Source organism: Vespa crabro, chromosome 14 (assembly GCF_910589235.1).
Source record: "Vespa crabro chromosome 14, iyVesCrab1.2, whole genome shotgun sequence".
NCBI lineage: Eukaryota > Metazoa > Arthropoda > Insecta > Hymenoptera > Vespidae > Vespa > Vespa crabro.
The window spans coordinates 726,403-747,187 of record NC_060968.1 but is presented as its reverse complement, the minus strand read 5'-3'; the positions used below and the strand labels follow the sequence as shown (position 1 = coordinate 747,187).

The window sequence follows — 20,785 nt, the reverse complement described above, 5'->3', positions numbered from 1 at the left end:
TGAGATGATCTAAAAAGTTAGTTTCTCACGATTACTTCGTAGTAGTTGAACATCTGGTATTGAGGTCCAAGCTGAGAATTTTCTTTTCTTGTCGAGATCATCTGAACGAAATCATCTAGTTAATAATCAATCTTCCTCATTGATATTAGTAATCTAACATGACAATATATTATAATAATAATAATAATAATAATAATAATAATAATAATAATAATAATATTAATAATAATAATAGTAATAATAATAGTCTAATAATAAAAACAAGGAATCTTATTTCTATCTTCGTTGCAGATCACGGTGAAAATAACCAGTCACATTCTTCAAGAGTAACCAAGTTATTTATTACAATTTGCCTTTGAGTTATGTAACACGAGTGTTCATAACGAGTTAAAGTTCAATGTAGCCCTCGAATACATTATTCGTATACATTTTATTTATTCTATTTGTGGGTCGCGCTATGTTTTTTATCTAATTAACTATTTTAATACGATTATTTTATGATAATTTAAACACATCGGACACTCTTCTTCTATTTGCTCGTTTGAAATTTAATTAGAGAAAAGAAAAATAAAAAAAAAATTGGTATAATTAAAATAAAAAAAAAGAATATATATATTATTTGTATATTAGATTAATTTTAAATTATTATAATGATTATACATACACACACTTTTGATAATACGTGAAATATTTAGTACTTGGTGGAAATATAATATTAAATTGTTTATTTATTACTATCATTATTACTATTATTATTATTAGTGTTATTGTTATTATTGTTATTATTGTTATTATTGTTATTATTATAATTATTATTATTAGTGTTATTGCTATCGTTATCGTTATCGTTATCGTTATTATAGTACGAGTATCTTATAGTTTATCGATCGATTAGACGTGCTAAAGTATAATCAAAGTGGTCTTTTTATTATTGGTATTATAACGTACATCGAGCGTGTTGCACGCACATGCTTTTTTTTTAGAGCCGCGTATCTACAGTAACTGTGTATACGTATGTATATATTTATCTGTGTATTAGAAATATTCTTGATGAAATTAGAACGAGAAAGGGGAAGGGAAGGGAGCTGGTGATGGTGATTGGGGGGGGTGGACGTTTGGTATAACGTAAGACATAAAGTTTTGCCAAGTACATAAACGCGAATCAGTGAATCGACGAACTTTGGCACGTCTTTAAATAATTCTTCCACGAGTTTTACTCGATTTCTCGTAAACTAAGAATTTATTTGAAAAAGAACTTTGAAATCAGCTTCCATGTTTGACGATTTATGTCCGAAAGACACGCAATTTATCAACTCCATTGCAGTTGCATTGCAGTCGCATTGAGTAGTATATGTATATATAATGATTTTATAGTGAAATTAAAAAAATGAAAGGAGAAAAACAAAAAATATTACGAATCGAAAATTAATTAGAAATGAAAGAATTCAAAGAATAATAAACTTTATGATAGTATTTAAAATACAGATTTCGTCTAATCCTATTTTTTATTTAATCATTAAGTTTATTGTTATTATTATTTATATTTAATTATTATTATTATTATTATTATTATTATTATTATTATTATTATTATTATTATTATTATTATTTGCGTTTGCTTTCAGATGGCACTCAGTCTCTTTTTCCAAGAAGTAGCAATACCTTCTTGTGCTCAGCCTGGTACTCCTTTTGGTCAAGTAAGTTGACACATTTTTCATCTTATTTATTTATTTTTTATTTTTTTATTTTGTTATTTTTTTATAATACAATTATTTTGTTTATGAACATTACTAATCTTATTCTCTAACTAATCACTGTTTTATTATTGTTTCTCTTTCTAATAAGCTTAACCCGATCGATTTCATCAAAATAATTATAATAATTAATTACCAATGTCTTCATTTTTCTTTCATTAATGAAAGAAAAAAATTTGTATTATAAGTGAAATATAATGTATATGTTAGAAATAATCAAAAATATTCTAGTGTTAGAACACTCATACGCGTGTTGTATGTTTATGTGTATGTTTGTGTCTGTGTATATGTTTATACGTTGTATATATATGTGTATATATATGTGTTATAAGAGTAGGAGAAAATCGATTTGAACGCGTGCTTGACCTTCACGCGGTTCCATTTGCTCGTTTTATCGCGTGTTTATATGTACATAAGTATATGCGTGTATATTATGTATACACATACAAACACATGTATATATATTATTTCAATGTAAAAATCCTTTAAAAAATTCATGATTACATGTTTAATAACATAATATTTAATGTATGAATAGTATTTTAAAAAAAAGAAAGAGAAGAAAAAAATTACTATTAATTCATTAATAAATTAGAGAGAAAATGAATATAATCGATTAATCGAAATTCGAAGGTAAAAAAGGTATTATTAAAAATAATAATTCGTTCATTGTTTGATTAACAAACAGATATACATACACAAATATATTTATGTATTATAACATATACATAAAGAGGAATAGAGTCGAAAGATCGAAATGGAATTAATTTAGATAATCGATACTCGTGATTACGATCCAATCCAAGGACACTTCTAATGCTATCTCGTCTTTTTGAGAAAATATTATACGAGTCGTCTTTATTATTTTCTTTTTATATTTTTTATCTTTTTCTTTTCCTTTCGTTTCTTTTGAACAGAGCGGGAAAAAGAATTTTTTATTCTTGGCGATTCCGTCGTCGTTCGTCTTGCATATCGATGCTCTGCTACCCAGCATCCCTATGAATTATTTATCATCGACATCACCGATCTACACTCTCCCATCACTAAAGAAGCAACTTTATGTCTGGGAAAAAATAAAGAAAAAAAAGCGAAATCGAAAGACTCGTGACGGGAAGTGTCTCGATATTGATGTACAAATCGACTCTTTTCTCTTACGAAATATTCATCGATAAAAATGAATAGAAAAAATAAAGATATAAAAAAAGATTCACTCATAGAAAAAGTGGAATATTTATTTAAGAATTGTAAATATTGTTCCTTCTTCCTTGATCTCATTCTATAAGATCTATATGGATCCTTAGCAACGATAAAAAAGGAAGAGCAAAATTAATTTTTGTTCTTAGATTTTTTTCTTTTTTTCTTTTTTCGTTTTTCTTTTTTTCTTTTTAGCATATCAAATTTTTTATGTTGATACTAATAATACAATAAATATTATATGTAAGACTAGTTTCATAATATTTACAGAAAATATACTTTTTTACTGTATCTTTATCGTATTTTTATTATTTTTTTTTTTTTTTTTATTATGCATTTAAAACATACACATGCGCGCGCGCACAATAATGACACAAATGAAATATTTATATAATGCAAGATTGGTTTAATATTATATTATTAAAAATATATAGATATACATTTTTTTTTTTTTTTTTAGTGAGAATTTCTGTTAGGTTTATAATCAGGATAGAAATAGAGATTATCCGGAACTACTTCGTAAAAAGGAGGGGAAGTTCGTTTAGTCACTCGTACTTCCCATTTCGAGACGAGCGGGTGAGAGAACCGGACACAGCTTTCAAGTGTCGAGATTATTTCCGACATACATTCGCTTATTTCTCTCTCTCTCTCTCTCTCTCTCTCTCTCTCTCTCTCTCTCTCTCTCTCTCAATTATCCCTCCACATATCTATGTTCTTAAAGCCACGTCATAACCACAGACTGATAAATAATACTAGCTGATATAAAGCCAATTAAGTTTCGATGAAAATATTTATTGAAGAGTACAGCAAAAATAATTCTATTTAATTGTAATTATATACATATTATAGCCTAATGTTCAATAATCTAATCCTAATTTAATGTCTAATTAAATCCTAACTTTGATTAAATCATAATATAATTTGATTTAAAATTTTAATTGATTTACATTTTTAAATTATTAGAACTTTAATTAGAATAAATTTAACTTATTGTTAAGATCGAGTTCGATATTTTAAAAAATTATGTGTGTACATACACATATATATAACTTTCATTTATTGATATTTATGTTAATATATATGTATGTATGTGCGTTGTGTTGCACCTTTTCACACATGTATTTCACACATAGAGATACACAAATACACAAAAATACATATGAATAGATTCTCTCGGGCGCAAGCGTAAATGTTAAAACCTGTGTCTCGTGTGAATTCATGACTATTTCATTGGATGCATTCGTTGAGGCACGTGCGTGCTCTCGTCATATTGCTCTATTCATACTACCATTAGTAACAGAGAGCAATTCAAATTTTGGTATGGTCTACAACGTGTCGTCTCTTATACAAAATTACTTATAAATAAACACATTACGATCTAATACACACACACAAATACATTAAAATTTATCAATTCGGACATATTACATTTTTATGGAATTACGATAAAGGAATTAATGTAAAAATGTTGTTTCTGTCTTTTAAAATTTTGATTATTTAATTATCTATTTTATACTAAATTAAAAAGAAAAAAATTTTCATTTTTATCTTATCAATATTAAATTTAAATTAAAAATGTCTCATATTTTTAATGATGAGTCTAATGTTAAAAAGTTAAATAAATAAATATTCCAATTTTGTATTTGTTAAATTCTTACTCTCTACAAGGATTGTTTATAAACAATATATAGAAATATTATAATAATCTATTTTTTATAACATTTATAAAAAACAATATTTCAATAAAATATATTGATATTTTTCATAAAATTTAAATAATATATTTAATAAGATCATATATTATTATTTTTAATAAAATGTTCAAATAATACATTTTTTTATATAAATTATAAATAAGAATTAGAAATAATATTCATAATAAGATAAATAAAAAATAAATGATAATAAAGATAATAGAAAATAAAGATTTATAAAAAGAATCAGTTTCCTTTATAATCTAATCATAGAACAAAAAGTATCTCTGTTTTTGCGAAGCCAGTTGATTACTTCTTTATCAACGACAACTAGAACGAAGGATCATTTCATTTGAACAAAATGTCGATCAATAATAAATCGATCAGAGAGGGAGGGAAGAAGGGAGAGAGAGAGAGAGAGAGAGAGAGAGAGAGAGAGAGAGAGAGAGAGAGAGAGAGAGAGATAGCTTAGGCAGTGTTCTTTTTCATTAGATTGCGTTGAGATCAGAGGCCGTTTGATCGTTAGGATCAAAGTCATATTGCCACGTTAGAAAATATTTCCCAACGTGGACTCTCTAGGAAAGATATACACAGCTAAGCAAAGCTATGATGTCGTGAAACACAATCGTGAGAAAACGAAAATGTCCGTCTAATTTATTCGTTTGAAACTACACTGTTAGCAAGCTTCATTTGCAATGAACACGTATATACGTATATATGTAGTGTATATTATACTTATGTGTTATTGTCTTCTTCTGTTCATTGCTCGACAAACTCAGTATACTTCTGCGTATGTGAAGTCTCATAAATGAGCGTATCTTTAACTTGTAATTAGAAAAAAATTAATTAATAATGAAAACAAAATTATTATAATATTATTTTATATATATATTTTTTTTTACGATATTTTTATGTACAAGAAAATTTTATATGCATAAGAATAAAAAGTAAATATGAGTAAGAAATATATATACGTATATATATAATATAATATATTTGTATAATATAATATGAAACGTCTCACATAATAAGTATTTAGGATAAAGTATTAAGTTATTAAGGATATGGAAGTTTTACATATATAACTATAATAATAATAATAATAATAATAATAATAATAATAATAATAATAATAATAATAATAATAATAATAGTGATAATAGTGATAATGTTAAAATAATAAATATAAGTAAATAATTTAGTAAATTCTTATATTCTCCTTTGCACCTATTCAATGTTTTTAATTTCTAATCGATATATCTATTTTCTTCGAGCTAAAAAAATTATAGACGAGGTAACCCAGAGGTATATAAAGCATTGAATTTATTAGACATCGTAAACGTTGGAATATAACTACTTCGAAGAACAGGTAAAGGAAAAAAAAATTTAAATTAATGTGTACTCGTACTTCTATATACGAGTTAGCAAAGGAGCAAATAAATGCTCTTGAACAAAGGAAAATATGGTTAAACTATATGTATATTTTTAAAAAAACATTGGATATATACTCTGTACAGTGTACAAATATGTTTTGATCATCGAACTTAAATGTTGTTTTATTTATTATTGATCGTCGAGAAAAATGTATAAATTAAATAAATAAATTTTATAGTTTTAGCAATTATAAGTGTGTTAACTGATTAAAAAACAACGAATTGATTAATTACATAAATAACAGAGATATACAGTAATAACTTTACAGGTACTGTTATGTACGAATATTAATTTAGATTATTGTATATTTTGAACTTATCTATTCATTTCTATTTGATCAGTATTTTTATTAATTAATGATAAGTATTTTGTAAAATAAATGATCATTATGAATATTTTTTTCAGTATTTATAATGAAATCAAATCAGTAGGTAATATAACTAGTGAATATAAATAATTCAATTTCATAAGTTATTATTATATTTATAAATATTTTGATTAAAACTAACAGTTTTTGTATTAATCGTATTTTTGTAATACTATTAATACAAAATACTATAATATTCTAATACAATTACATTATATACTGATACTTTATTATAAATATTAACCATTTATTTAATATATTGATCTAAACTGTTTAAAAATACTAATCCAATAAATAAGCAGCCTATTTGATTCGGTTTATCAATTCAACAAAGCTTTTATCACTTTAACTCTACATTCGTCCATTCTTTTCTTCTTCTTCTTCGATTAGAACAATAATAACGTTCAGTAATATTTATATTTTTTCCTATTACTCGTTCTAACAGAAAGCTCTATGTAGTTGGAGAAAATCTAACCTTATACGTTTATTGCTCAAGAGTATGCTATCGAAAGCCAAAGGACTTTAAAAGCTGTTCCACGTTCGAATTCGAACCATTGAACAAATTGAATTATTTAATTTATTATTTCTTGATAATTATGAAGAAGATAAAAAAAACAAAAAAGATAAAAACTTAGGATAAAAATCGTTACAGTGTATACGATAATAAAAGACGACATTTTTTTTTACGTATTAGAGATAAGACTTTTCACGTAACCTTGTTAGTTTCTAATCGATATTGATTATCGATATTGATTATCGATATTGACACGAATTTTGTGAGTTCGAAGATCATTTAATTTATTTATTTATCATTAACAAGATTATGAAACTTTAAAATACGCGAAAATAAAAATAAAAATGCGAGAAATTCAAATAAGCGAGAATGCGAAGGATGGTTGAGAGGGATAGAGAGGGGGAGAGAGAAGTTAAAGAAAAAGAGAACCACTGTCGACAGATAGTTACTATGTGTATGTGTTACTATTCTCGGTCGGTGGCATTCCGATAAGCCGTGTGCCAAATCTCGGTCCAAGACTGGACGAGAACGACACGTTTAGATTAGTGTGAAGATGCTGGTCCTAACAATATCCTTTAATTTTGTTTCTTTAAAACTCGACTTTGTTTTATTGTACGAAAAGTTTTTGTGGAAATTTTCATTTCGATATAAAAAATTTGAACGTTTTCTTGATTCAAATTTCCCGCAATTTCTTTCTTTCTTTTTTTTTCAAAATTATTACTATTCTTAGTAATAGTTTCAATTAGTCTATTATTAATTCATTCGATATAAATATGAAAAAATTTGAAATAAATAAGAAATAAGAGATGGAAGAGGATCGGGTTGAGAACCACTGATAGAAAAGGATCTATTTCGTATCTATTAATTCATTAACATATCCGATAAACATTCCCATTAAAATAAATACAAAATAAGAGATGGAATATACATTTATCGATATGGTTGAGAATCACTGATACAAAGTATCTCGTTACACATTAGCAAGATCGATAGAAGGCCGCGTTTGTTTTACCACCGAAGTTGTTTTATCATTCGTACGTTGTGTCGTTAACTAGTTCACAAGGTTTTACTAGAGAATCTACGAACGAACCGACGTGCGCACCTTCCGTATTGTTTTATTCCTATATATACCCGTATGTGTGTTTTTGTTTGTGTTCGTTCACCTGATTCTTGACGTCACGTTCTGGATCCGGTGTGTATATGTCGATGACCTTTAACTAGCAATACCCCAACGATCGCGTTTTGTTCGTTTAAAAAATCCCACTAATGTGGCCAGTTTTCTCTCTCTCTTTCTCTCTCATTCGTACGACACCCATCCATAGACAACTTCACTATCTGATGCAATAAATCTTTCCTCATCTCAGCCACATATAGTTTGATTAAAGAAAACTGAATGTTTGTATTTCCTTTCTGTTTCAAACAATATTTGATAATAAAGGTTATCGTTGTAAAATAATTTTAATTGCATTCCAAATGGATCCAATCATGGTTAGAAGAAAAAATGACTGATAACTTTAAGACCTTCGTATCGTCTATGAGTTTTTAGTTAATTTTTATGATACATTTGAAATATACATGTATGTATATATGCATTGATTTATTGTATTATTAGGTTGTGTTCAAAAATCGCGCAAACTTTAGGGTCTTCATTTTGTCTAACCATAAATTTAACCATGCATGACGAATTATTTATGAAGAAAATTTATTATTTTTTGTTGCAGATCACACCGTGCAATACACCAGCAACGCCACCGAATTTTCCAGAGGCGTTGGCTGCATTTTCCAAAATGTCGGCTGGTGAAAAAACTCCCACAGGTAATAAAATAAAAATTAAAAGAATAATAAAATAAATAAATAAATCTTACGAAGAAAGATTTTTGCAAAAGATTGGCGGAAGTTTCAAAACGCGTTTCTCTACGATTTATAATAATAATAATAATAATAATAATTATTATTATTATTATTATTATTATTATTATTATTTGATTAGATTTACGTTTAGCAAAGAAAAAATACTTCTTTAACTTCCAATAAATTTCATAACACGAATGATATTGTTTTGTTACATTGCGTTTAAAATTGCGTCATTGTATAGTAAAGGTTTTCTACTATATATTCAATCTTTTAGAAAAACTTGATTTACAAAGATTGACTTTTAAATGCAATTTTATAATTCTATATTTTAATATGCCATGAATTGCTCGAGGCATTTATAAAAACATCGATTGATCAAACATAGAATATATTCGACCTCAATATTTGAATTTTACCGATATATATAAATTACCATCGCGTATGTGTATATGTCTATCTCGCAACTTTGTTAATATTCTTTTTTAATTGAATAATACTTAACCTTTAAAAAAGAATGTATACTTTCTTTCTTTTTTTCCAAATAAAAAAAAAAAGAAAATAACGAACAATCAATCATATGGAAATATATATATACATATATACATAAAATATATACATATATATATCTATATATATATATATATATATATATATATATATATATATATGTCGTTTCTCTTCGCAGATAAATGTATGAACAAATAAGAAAGGAACATAGCAACGTGTATAATATAACGTTTTGGAACGATCGAGTCTCAAGTCTCGTAACGTTGGCAGCAAGCCCGAAACATTCCCCGCCGAGCGTGTATACACGGGGGTTGCATACATTAAACTCGTAGTTGCCTCTCTCTTTCTTTCTCGCTCCAATCCCTCCCTCATATCTGTCTCTCTGTCTCCTTTCAGGCATGTCTCCGAGCCAAAACGGGTTGCAACAAAGTTCAACGGCGACAGTGGCGCAGCACCACGGGGTCCGGTGTAGCATCTCCGGCAATGCACAACAGCAAGTTGTACCGAGCCAACAACAATTTGGCTTGGGTGAATTACAGAGATAAGGAAAAAAGAAGATGCGAGCCGATAGGAGGATGCGTCTTATCAAGCGTTTGTACGAAGATGTAGAGAAGAAAAGAAAGAAAAAGATGATGATAATAATAACGATGATGATGATGATAATGATGATGATGATGATAATAATGATGATGATGATGATGATGATGATAATGAAAAAGAAAAAAAAACTACGATGATGATGACAGTGATCGTAAGAGATGGTAGAAAAAACTCGATCCTTGATATGGTGTTTCACAAAGCAAGAAAAAACAAACAAAATAAAAAAAAATATTGCTTGGTTCTCCTATGGCTAATAACATACACTGGCGGCTACGACACAGTGTAGTAGCCTCTCACGTGATTTTCCCTCTAGCGGAAAATGCACGACTAACGACGACGATGTACGAACGAATTCGAACAAAGCCGAGCAAAGCCGAACGAAACCGAACAAGAATCACATTGGCGTTTCTATTGCTCGGACTCGTTCGAATTTCATTTCTTTGTATTCGTTTTCTCTCTCTCTCTCTCTTTCTTTCTCTCTCTCTTTATTATAGTCTTCTTATAAAACTATTTTACTCTCTCTTTTGTCGAACGTCTTGTCGTGCTGTATCTCACAAAAAAGTTGCAGTCGTTTTCTACTCGTTTTTATTCCCCTTACTCTTCATTGATTTTGTTTTCTTTTTTTCTTCTTTTTAAAAGGAACGGTAATGTTCCTACACTATGAAAGACAGAAATACCCTTTAGCGTTTATCGAGAACAATAGTACGTAATCTACAGAGAGTTCGTGTAGTGTGTGATTTGATGTAAAAAAGACAGGAGTAGCTTGTCGAAGCCACGATTTAAAAAAAAAAGGGGGGGTAAAAAAATTCACAAAATGGCTTCGTAAAGTACTCGCTGTTCTGTTTCACTTCGTTTATTTCATGTTTGATTAAGAATATGTCAAAACGGTAGGCTTGTATAAATACGTACGCGTTCGTTGTCACTGGGGAGCTTTCCAACGATTACATGGAAGGCTGTGAAAACAAAATAAAAACTACGAAAGATGGAGGTTCCTCATCTCCACGTGACGCGAATACGAAAAAATTAATTCGAAAAAGCGACAACAATTCTCGACTTTCTTTTATCATGAGTTTGAGAATCAGCTGGAATTTGAGATAGGGCTGTTCGTTAAATTCGAATTACCCGCCGTCTAACTCGCCTGACAAAGAGTGGCACCATCGTAGCAGAAACCTGTCAATTTTTATTTCAATATGAACTTTATTTAAAGAACAACGTCACGCGATTGTAAAATTGTAAAGATCGCTTTTTTTTGTTTTTTTTTTAAGAAAACCAATACTCTATTTATTTATTTATTTATTTCTTTTTTGACAAAATCATCCAGTAATATTGAAAATGTACCGATTGAGTAAAATCACTTGTTTTGGATCCACAAAATGAAAGTGCTTAAGTACAGTCTTTTTTCAGTTTACTAAGAGTAAAATACAAAAAAAAAATATATAAAACAATCACAAAAATACAAAAAAAAAAATCAAATATGAATATTACAGAGATTATGTTATTGCCTATCGTATGCATGGAATAATTCCAGTCTCTCTCTCTCTCTCTCTCTCTCTCTCTCTCTCTCTCTCTCTCTCTCTCTCTCTCTCTCTCTCTCTCTCTCTTTCTTTCTCTCTCGCGAACAACTGATAACGATCCTTACCTAATCAGTATCTAGTAGAAATACAAAAAATTATTTTCTTTTATTTTTTTCTATTCGTTCGATATAAAACAAATCTCAATGAGAGATATCAACCAATCAATCAATTGTACGTTTGAATTCGTTCAGCATTGAAATCCCAACTTCTAATTCTACTACGGCAAATAAATGAATAAATTATTATTATTATCATTAGTTATAGCGACATGAGTTTAGTTTTATTAAATTCCGTCGAATATTAATAACAAAAATAAAAACCCCTTGTTAATAATAATCGCCGTAGGCAAGAAAATTAAACAAATTGAATGTATGTATGTATGTGCGAATGAATGAATAAATATGTGTTTTCGTTAACGCATAATGAAAGAACTAAGATTGAATAACGTGAGGATCTCTCTTTTCTCTCTCTCTTTTTTTATATATATAAATATATGTATCATTGAATAGCCCGTATTATCTTGCAAAACAGAAAAAAAAGAAAAATCACAAGAAACTTGTAATTTGTAACTTGAAGAAACAACGTGTTGTAATAGAATTTTCAAACATGTTGAGAGATATTATTAGATGGTCTTGTTGGATTTTCGTTGCAGCTTTTTTTGCCTTGCATTCGTTTATGTAAATAATTATTATTATTTTATTACTATTATTATTTTATTATTATTAATTATTATTAGATATTAGCGATAAAAAGAGAAGGAAGTATGATGAGAAATGTTTTTTCTTTTCCGTAAGGTACACGCTTTAATATCTTCCTTGTGTTTATAACTTGTAGGCTATTAAAACAAGAATGCTATTACCTTAATTAAATAATATTATTATTATTAATTATTAATTTTATTATTAATTACTATTATTGTTTATTTCATTATTAAATATATAAATAACGATCCATGTAAATAATTTAGGAGAAAGAAAAAAAAAAACAAACAGATTATCTAAATAAAACATTAATAATGGTGCTTTCATATATGTGTTATTAAAATTTCATGCGTCTCTTTCATTAGACCTTTGTATTAAATGACGACACCGTCGTTGTTTTCGTTCCGCTTTGAGAATCAATGAGATATTTTTATAAACCGATTATCGACACAACAAAAAATCATATATATATATATATATATATATATATATATATATATATATATATATATATATTAATAAATTAATACTATAATTAAAAGAAGATCACAGATGCGTGAGAAATAGATAATAATTTGATACTTATTATTAATTAAAGATTTAATACGTTTTCGATTCAAAAGTTAATCATTATCACGATTGAATCATTCTTTCCATTTCATATTACACACATATATATGTTACATACATACATACATACATATATATATATATATATATATATATATATATATATATATATATGTCTGTTTCATATAGAAAATGTATATACAATCGATATATACCGATGACAATATCGAAAATGTATAATTTTCTTTCTCATTCTTGCTCTGTATCTTTCATCAGATTGTTTCAACACCTTTACCCAGATCAGACCATCTATCTGGTACTGGTAGAAAATAACGATGCATCGCTGCTATAAATCTAGCTCTATATTCTTCCGGTGAGATTATAGTTGGTAATTTTCCTTGACCACCCAATATGCCAGATTTCTTCACCATCGTTTCCAATTTTTTGTCCCACGTGAACGTCCTTATATAATCTGATACAATAGCAATAATTAGTAAATTTTTAATAAAAAAATGTGAAACGCGCGCGCGCGAGCGCGTGCGTGTGTGTATGTATGTATGTATATATGTAAGTATGTACTTATGTATGTATGTGCACAATAAGAAAAAAGAGACATACCTATTATACCCAAAACAAGTTCACCTGAACTTGGTTCCAATCCTACTAATAGCGAATAGTCCATAACAGAATTGTCTGCTAAAAATTTGGTGTCGCTTCTAATCGCTTTATTTAATACAACCTTGGAATGAGATCTGATGTATAAAGGTGAGTCGCAGCTCACTAAACAATTAAAATATAGTTATAAGATAGAATATTATAGCAAGCTTTTTACATGACACCTACTGTTCAATAAATTTTCATCCAACAAAACTAATTCCCCTTCATGATCGATATCATCTGGATTTACCAATCGATTCCTTATGGATCCTTTCAAATCAAACTTGTCAGTGATCTCTCGATTATAAAATAAATTCTCCATTACCAAAACACTCGTTCTTATTCCATTGTTAGTCGTATCATTTTTGAAAGATACTCTATAAACTCCTACTATTTTTCCTAATAATGTTGGTTGTTTCATTTGCTGACATTTCTCCATATAAGCAAAGTAATTTGGTGCGAACCTTAAAAATATTTGCATTTCTAACTTGGACATTTCCTTTATAATGAATCGGTCGTCTGAAAGTAATTAATCATTGAGGAAAATATATAGAAATTTGATAAACTTATATTCAATAGTACATGTACTTGAGAATACCTCTACTTTTACAGAAAGCACTTCCACTTTTTCCACCCCTAGCTACCCATTGAACAGTCCTGCTCAAGCTTCTAGTGTATCCATCCTCTCCGCAAGGTAAGACGTTCCTTCTTAAAGCAGCAAACTGAGCTGCAAAATATATCCTACAATAAAAGTTTGTCGTTGTATCGTTGAACTGAACTTCAATGTAATTCTGCTGTTTTATTTGTTTTTTGTCTTCGTCAGTTTCTGTTGAAACATTAACATTTTGTACCGTCGATTCCACACTTAAAACATTCTTATCAGACTCTATTGGACTAGCAGGATTTGGACTGTTGCCTCTTAAGAACGATAATACCGATGGTCTCTTAAAATCTCCTGATTGTGTTAATTCTGAAGAATTCTCCTTGTTCTCAGAAAATTTACGTTTGTACAATGGACTGGAATTCAATTCTGGACCTTTTGTTACACGAAGTAATTCTTGCAGACTATGTTTGTAGTCATGAGAATCTAATGCATAGGCTATTATGGAAGATAATTCTGATTCATAGACTACCACTGGTACAACAGATCTGAAAAAAAAATTAATTTTATATATTTGATATGTTACATTTGCATTGTTTGATTAAGTAATATCTACCCAAGTGGAAGTAAAGTATGTTCCAATGGACCTAATGGATTAGCTATTGGTTGAGTTACTGGAATAGAAGGCAATAATTGAGACAAGATCGTTTTCTTTTTTTTCTTTTTATCAGGCATGTCTTCCGATGTTAAAGGTAAAACATCCGAATAAGATCTCTGATGCATTTTAGGTGATCCCTGCACGATAATAATATCTTCAGGATTATTGATCTCTGGAATTTCATTATCAGAATTTTCCATGATATCTATACTCTGCAAATCGTTCTGTATCACTGCGATTGCATCCACTGCATTATAATCAGCTGACATTGGACTTAGATCTTCCAATTGTGATTCCGATGCAGTATCCTCTGTTATATATCCATCAGTATCTATCATACCACTACTACCAGTTGTCATAGATCGTTCAGTGAACTTTCTCGTTCGTTCATCTTTCTTTTTAGTTGAAATCTCTAAAATCCTTGTGTTCCAGGTAGACACAGCTTCAGAAATCAATCTTTTTAATATGACAATACCATCTTCGATTCTATACATAAGAGCTTGTACCTGCTTTTCTGAAATCTTCCCTTCGAGTTTTTTATTTTCTAAAGTCGGTGAGGTTAATTTCAATTGTATCTCCTCTATTTTATTCTTGAAATACTGTTGATCTTTCATCATTTGTTGCTTAGCGGTATTTAAACTTTCAATGTCTATTTGCAATGAATTTAATTTTTCTCTTATACATGTAAAAACGTCGTCCCCTTTTAAAGCCAAGGTTTTCATCTCTTCGATAACATTAACATGTTGTTTTGCATCATAAATAATATTTATAACAGGTGGTGGTAAAGAAATCTCCCATTGAGAGATCTTTGTATACTTGAACACGGCTAGCATATTTTTCCTCGTGAAATACTGATAATGATCATGATGAAGAGAATGTTGACAATTTTCAGCACCCCTTCTTGTATATGCACTACCATGAAATCTTAATTCAAGATATTTAGCAAATGATAAAGACCAAGTATCGTCTGACATTGGTACGACAGGTGAAACACTTTTACATTTTATACACTTGCTCCACATAAGAATTTGATTAGTATTTTCCTGACCAAAAGGTTCAGAATTCATTTCTCTTAAACCAATTCGTACACAGCCACCATCATGAGCAAATCGTCTTACATGTTGAGCAATTTGCGCTCGACAAGTTTTAGCACGACATTTGTATTCTGAAGTTAAGCAATAACGTTCTAGAAAACATCCCAATGCTATATCATTTCGCCCATACAGATCCATGTTAACAGTCCAAGGATATACACAAAAAGATGGAGTATTATTGCCAGTATGTGACAAGCTACAAAACAGTACGGACAAACGTTGATGGTTAACAGGATCCAAACAATCTGGCCATGTAGATTTTGGTTCAGTAGTCTCTGCTTGTACGTTTTGCTGTTGTCTTTCTATCACAACATTGTTCGTTGGATATAATCGACTTCCACAAGCTCTGAAATGTGCTAGAAGTGCCTGAACTTCTTTACTTTCAACATCGGTTGTTAATTTTGCTTCTATGAATGGATGCCTAGGTTTAAGTTTTAAATTTAACAGAGGTTTATCAGGTACATTTTGTTCCACAGAAACGCTACTAGTCCTTGTTTCTTTTGTTTTATCTAAGAACTGTTCGGAATAATAAATTTCTTTTGGAAAGAAGGTTTTTAAAATACAATTTCTTCCAGGTTCGGTCTCTAAATAAGGTACTGAAAATTTTAAATAAGGTGACATGCTTAGAACTGTACCCTCTAAAGCTTTCTTAAACTTATTTAACAATGGTAAGTCAGCAACACTTAGGCACTGCCCATTTGGACTAGTCTGATCAAAGACATCTTCTTCATCTTCGTTTAAATATTGATGCAGTGGATCACTATGATCACTAATAGATTCACCATAAATGCGTTTCTCTTCTATATATCTTGATACATTACTTTGCTCTTCTGATTTTAAGTCCAGATTGTTTCCGGAATTATATATATCATTTTGTATATCTATGTTATCCCTGACTGTACTCAAAGTAACATTCAAGTCACTATCATGAGTAATGTCTTTAGAAGATTGATCTAAGTTTTTTGAATTATTCGTATTGGATCGGATCTTTGTTTTAAATAATTTCAAAGTATCATAAGGATCACAGTCCTCGTTCAATATAGAAGATATCTGCTTAAGTGCAGCTGAGTTCAATAAATTATCATTTCCATTGGGATTTTCCATATCTTCATCTTTTACAGACGTGTTGTGATTAATTGGACATGTATTATCTATACTCTCCCCATTGTTATAGATATTTCTACTATCATAAATTTGTGATAATTTTGTATTTTCTTTGGTATTCATGCTTCCGTTATTTTCGATATTCAACGAAGTCTCAATGCTATCTTTTCCTTTGGTAGCTAATAATTGCACACTATTATCGCTATCTGAAGTATTCTTCTTGAATGTTTCATCCAAGAAAGAGTTGTCTTTTGGAGAAGGTGGTCTGGCGAATTCATCCATAAGAAAAGATTTTTCCAGACGCCAGGAATATGCAGCGAATATCATCATAGATGTAACATTTTTAACCTTCTTCAATTCTAGTAAAGATCCACCTCGTAGTAGGATTGTAGATCCCAAATGTGCGTTTGCACAGCCCTCAAAATACATCAATGTTTTTATCCCATCTATTAAATCAAAAAAATAAAAGTTTTTATTATGTATTTTATTATTCATATCAAATCAAACAATATAATATACTCACTTTGATCATCAGGAAAATTACGTAAATAAAATTTTTTACATGTACCAAGCATATAACGAGCACTAATATGAGCATCAACAGTTTTTACAATATTTGCACCAGTACATCTGGCTATTCGTTCTAGTACACTTAACTTAACATTTAAAATAAGAGTAACACCACATTCCCTGAGTCTATCTTGTGCTAATCTAGAGACAGATCGATGAACGAGAACTATATCAGGTCCAAGAGCAGTAATTCTAGCTACTGTATGACCCAAGTACTCGTTCTCCTGTAATTACTTTTGTTATTTTTACATAAATAGAGTCTGTCGAAGAGATAAGTATATGTTTACCTGCATCATCACAGGTTCCAAACTTAATAATTTGCCTTCTACACGTTGATACATTAGTCCACATTGTAGTAACAAAATTTTAGGATGAGCAATCATCGCATTCATTCCACGGTGAGCTACATTTTTAGTACAGACTACTCCTGATACTATTTCACAATCATCTCTGCTGCCTCCAGTACATTTTTTTATCTGTACATAATGTCGAATGTCTAAATCGTCAGCATTGTGATTTAAATCAGGCTTGACGTGATCCACTATTTGATGTGCAATGTTTAATATAACTTCAGACCAAATTTGAGATAAACCTTCTTTGTTAAGAAGTTGTTTGATCAATGAGTCTTCGTGCTGCTTGTATACAGAACTGTAATAAATAAAAATGTCAATTTTTTTAATTATATTTATCTTTCAATCTTCTGTTTTATATTTTACTTACGTTAAACAGTTGTAGGCACTCATTTCTCCAAATGCAGTTCTAAGATTAGTCATCTTATGCCAACCACTCTTTTCTTTGATTTCTTGTACTTGAAACGTATCACTTAAAAGATCATCGGATACTTTAAAGTTACATTCATGAGATTTTATGTTTACCTCTTTCTGTTCGGTAACTCCATCATTACTGTCTATCGAAATTGTTGTTAAATCTTCAGACGTTGGTCTTTTCAATGTAACAGTCGATGCTTCTAGATTTAAATCTAAATAAAAGCTTGAACTTGAGGATGGTAAACGACCACTAGTTTGTTGAACCGAATTAGATGGTTTCGATTCGCTTTCAGAATCTAAAATAAGTACATACAATATAATATAATTATTTATATAAAAATAATAGATAATAATTACCTGTGGTTGAATCATGTTGAGGTATAGTATTTACCCAAGCAGGTTCTTGCGCATCGCATGTAGCTTGATTTTCCGTTAATAAATCTGTACTTTGCATTTGAGATAATTGGACTGGTTTAAATATTGCTGCGGTATCACTAAAAACATTCTCGGAAGTAATAGGTTCTATAAAACCTGCTTCAAGTAATGCTTGACCTATAGCAGTAGCTTGTACCCTATAGAATATTAATTATTTATGAAGAATTGTTTATTCCTTTGGCTACCAGACTCATCTATGCCATATATGCAAAGATTGCCTAAACCAATTTGATATGCATGCTTCTATAAATTACTTTAATAAGAGAAAAATATCAATTTTCTGAAGGGAAATTATAGTATTTATTTTGACGAATCAAATATTGAGTTTTCGGTACTTTTGTTTTCTATTACAAATTGATTTGATATTATTAATCAACTAAACCGAATATTATAAGTGAAATAAACCAGTAAAACGTTTTGATTTTAATAAGACAGTACACGAAAGACTGAAGAAGAAAGGAGCGATACACTAACAGATAAAAGAGAAATACAATACTAAGTAGAGATAACAACTCATTTGAGCAAAAGCTATTTAATTCTTAGAAGAGCGTTAATCTGAATGTAAATATACGAAATAGGTTCGTGGCAGTTTTCGTATAGGTACTGAAGGCCGATAAATCGGTTCACTGGCAGCCAAAAGGTTAAATATATTATGATCTATTATACCTGGTTGCTGCTTTATTCTGCGCTATCATCCAATTTACTAATTCACTTGCTATGAAACAATTATGGTAACTTTTCAAACGAATTCTATGGGTTTGTAATAAAATTGCCTGGCTTGATCTGAATAACTCTTCATAAATCATTCTTAGTGATGCTGAATTTTGAAGAACAAGTGAACATTCTTGTGATGTTAAATAACTATTCGCCGATCTAAATCATATGTTTATAAAATAATATTAAATAAATGATCATAATTTTGTGTTGAAGATAAGATAATGAAGTATACCGTCCAACAGCATATTTTTCTTCCATATAACCAACACTTGGTTTTCTACAAATGGAAGTTTCACCTTCCGTACATTCAGATGAGTTTTTCTGAGTTAAAGGCGGTGAATCATTACCATATTTAACTTGAAGATCTTCCTGCAGTGCTTTAAGATCTGCCGATAAATCGCTTCTCATGTCTGATGACTGCAAATACGACAAAACCACTTTGCAACAGTATGTACATACTCTGAGGTCACCTATGAAAAACTATTATTATATTAAAATGTTTAAATAAAAACAATGTCAAACTATAATATTTCTATACCTGTACATCCCATAATTTTTCCAGGAATTTGATCAGAACAACATTTTGAACAAAATATTTGTCCACAAACGCGACAATGATGTCTTCTACGAAAAGTTGTAAATCTTTCACCGCATTCGTAACATTGTTTGCTTACGCTATCTGGCATCCAGTAACTTCTAAGTTCAGAATCTTTATATGACCTCAAATTCTATAATTAATATACTATGTCAATACATTTAATTAAAACTATATAATAGTAACAAAGAAAAACATACGCTGCTCTTGGAAGCTACGATATTTCTTATACGTTTTAAAACACTTGGTAAACTACGACCCTCGTGTGTATCTAAGGGAAAATTAATTATACTAGAACTATCTTCTTCCGGTGTTTTTTCTGTACTTTGCGATTGCTTCCAAGAATCAGAATCAGATGAACTTTGCTCGTCATTATTAGAAGAGATAATGGAATCGTCAGCATTTTGTGGACCTTCAAGATATGAATAGTATTTATTTAAAGTATGATATACACATTATATTCGTAGAAAGAAATTAATCATTTTAAAATACACTGCAATATAAATTAAAATAATTATGAAAAATTACAACTATACTATACAACTATATAGCTTACTCCTGGCAAAGCTGAAAAATTTGGAAAAAAGTGAGGCAACAACAGGTTGACTTTCCTCTGGACTCAACGGGGCAAATTCTGTCAACTTTGACGGTGAGTTCATATTCTTATTCATTTTCTTTTAATTTATGCTATCTATCTATATACATTTTTAAATAAAACTTTACACAAGACACTCCTCTGTGAAACTACATCATTATTGATAACATTTGTACTGATACTAGAGTTTTTGACAACAGCTTAAATAAAAGCGCCATCTTGAACCTAT

At 29.4% G+C, this 20,785-nt stretch overlaps 2 protein-coding genes across 3 annotated transcripts in view; one reads left to right on the top strand and one right to left on the bottom strand.

Annotated features, from left to right (window-relative positions):
* Positions 1 to 11,541, top strand: part of LOC124429214 (UBA-like domain-containing protein 2) — an 18,932-nt gene extending 7,391 nt beyond the window's left edge. The window contains exons 2-4 of one of the 2 annotated variants that reach the window (XM_046974186.1): positions 1,626 to 1,697; positions 8,679 to 8,772; positions 9,715 to 11,541. In XM_046974186.1, coding sequence (XP_046830142.1) covers positions 1,626 to 1,697; positions 8,679 to 8,772; positions 9,715 to 9,863 — 315 coding nt within the window. In that variant the 3' untranslated portion in view covers positions 9,864 to 11,541. Of the gene's footprint in view, positions 1 to 1,625; positions 1,698 to 2,671; positions 2,977 to 8,678; positions 8,773 to 9,714 lie in introns of those variants that run through there. The other variant, XM_046974185.1, reaches the window with a different exon arrangement.
* LOC124429211 (1-phosphatidylinositol 3-phosphate 5-kinase) lies at positions 11,447 to 20,785 on the bottom strand. Its single transcript, XM_046974181.1, has 14 exons — positions 20,518 to 20,785; positions 20,162 to 20,373; positions 19,905 to 20,094; positions 19,599 to 19,836; positions 19,316 to 19,522; positions 18,572 to 18,786; positions 18,168 to 18,510; positions 17,735 to 18,095; positions 17,401 to 17,671; positions 14,638 to 17,323; positions 14,019 to 14,569; positions 13,607 to 13,939; positions 13,382 to 13,543; positions 11,447 to 13,235 (listed from the first exon to the last, which is right to left on the bottom strand). The coding sequence occupies exons 1-14, from the start codon at positions 20,630 to 20,632 to the stop codon at positions 13,036 to 13,038; spliced, it is 6,084 nt and encodes a 2,027-aa protein (XP_046830137.1). The 5' UTR covers positions 20,633 to 20,785; the 3' UTR covers positions 11,447 to 13,035.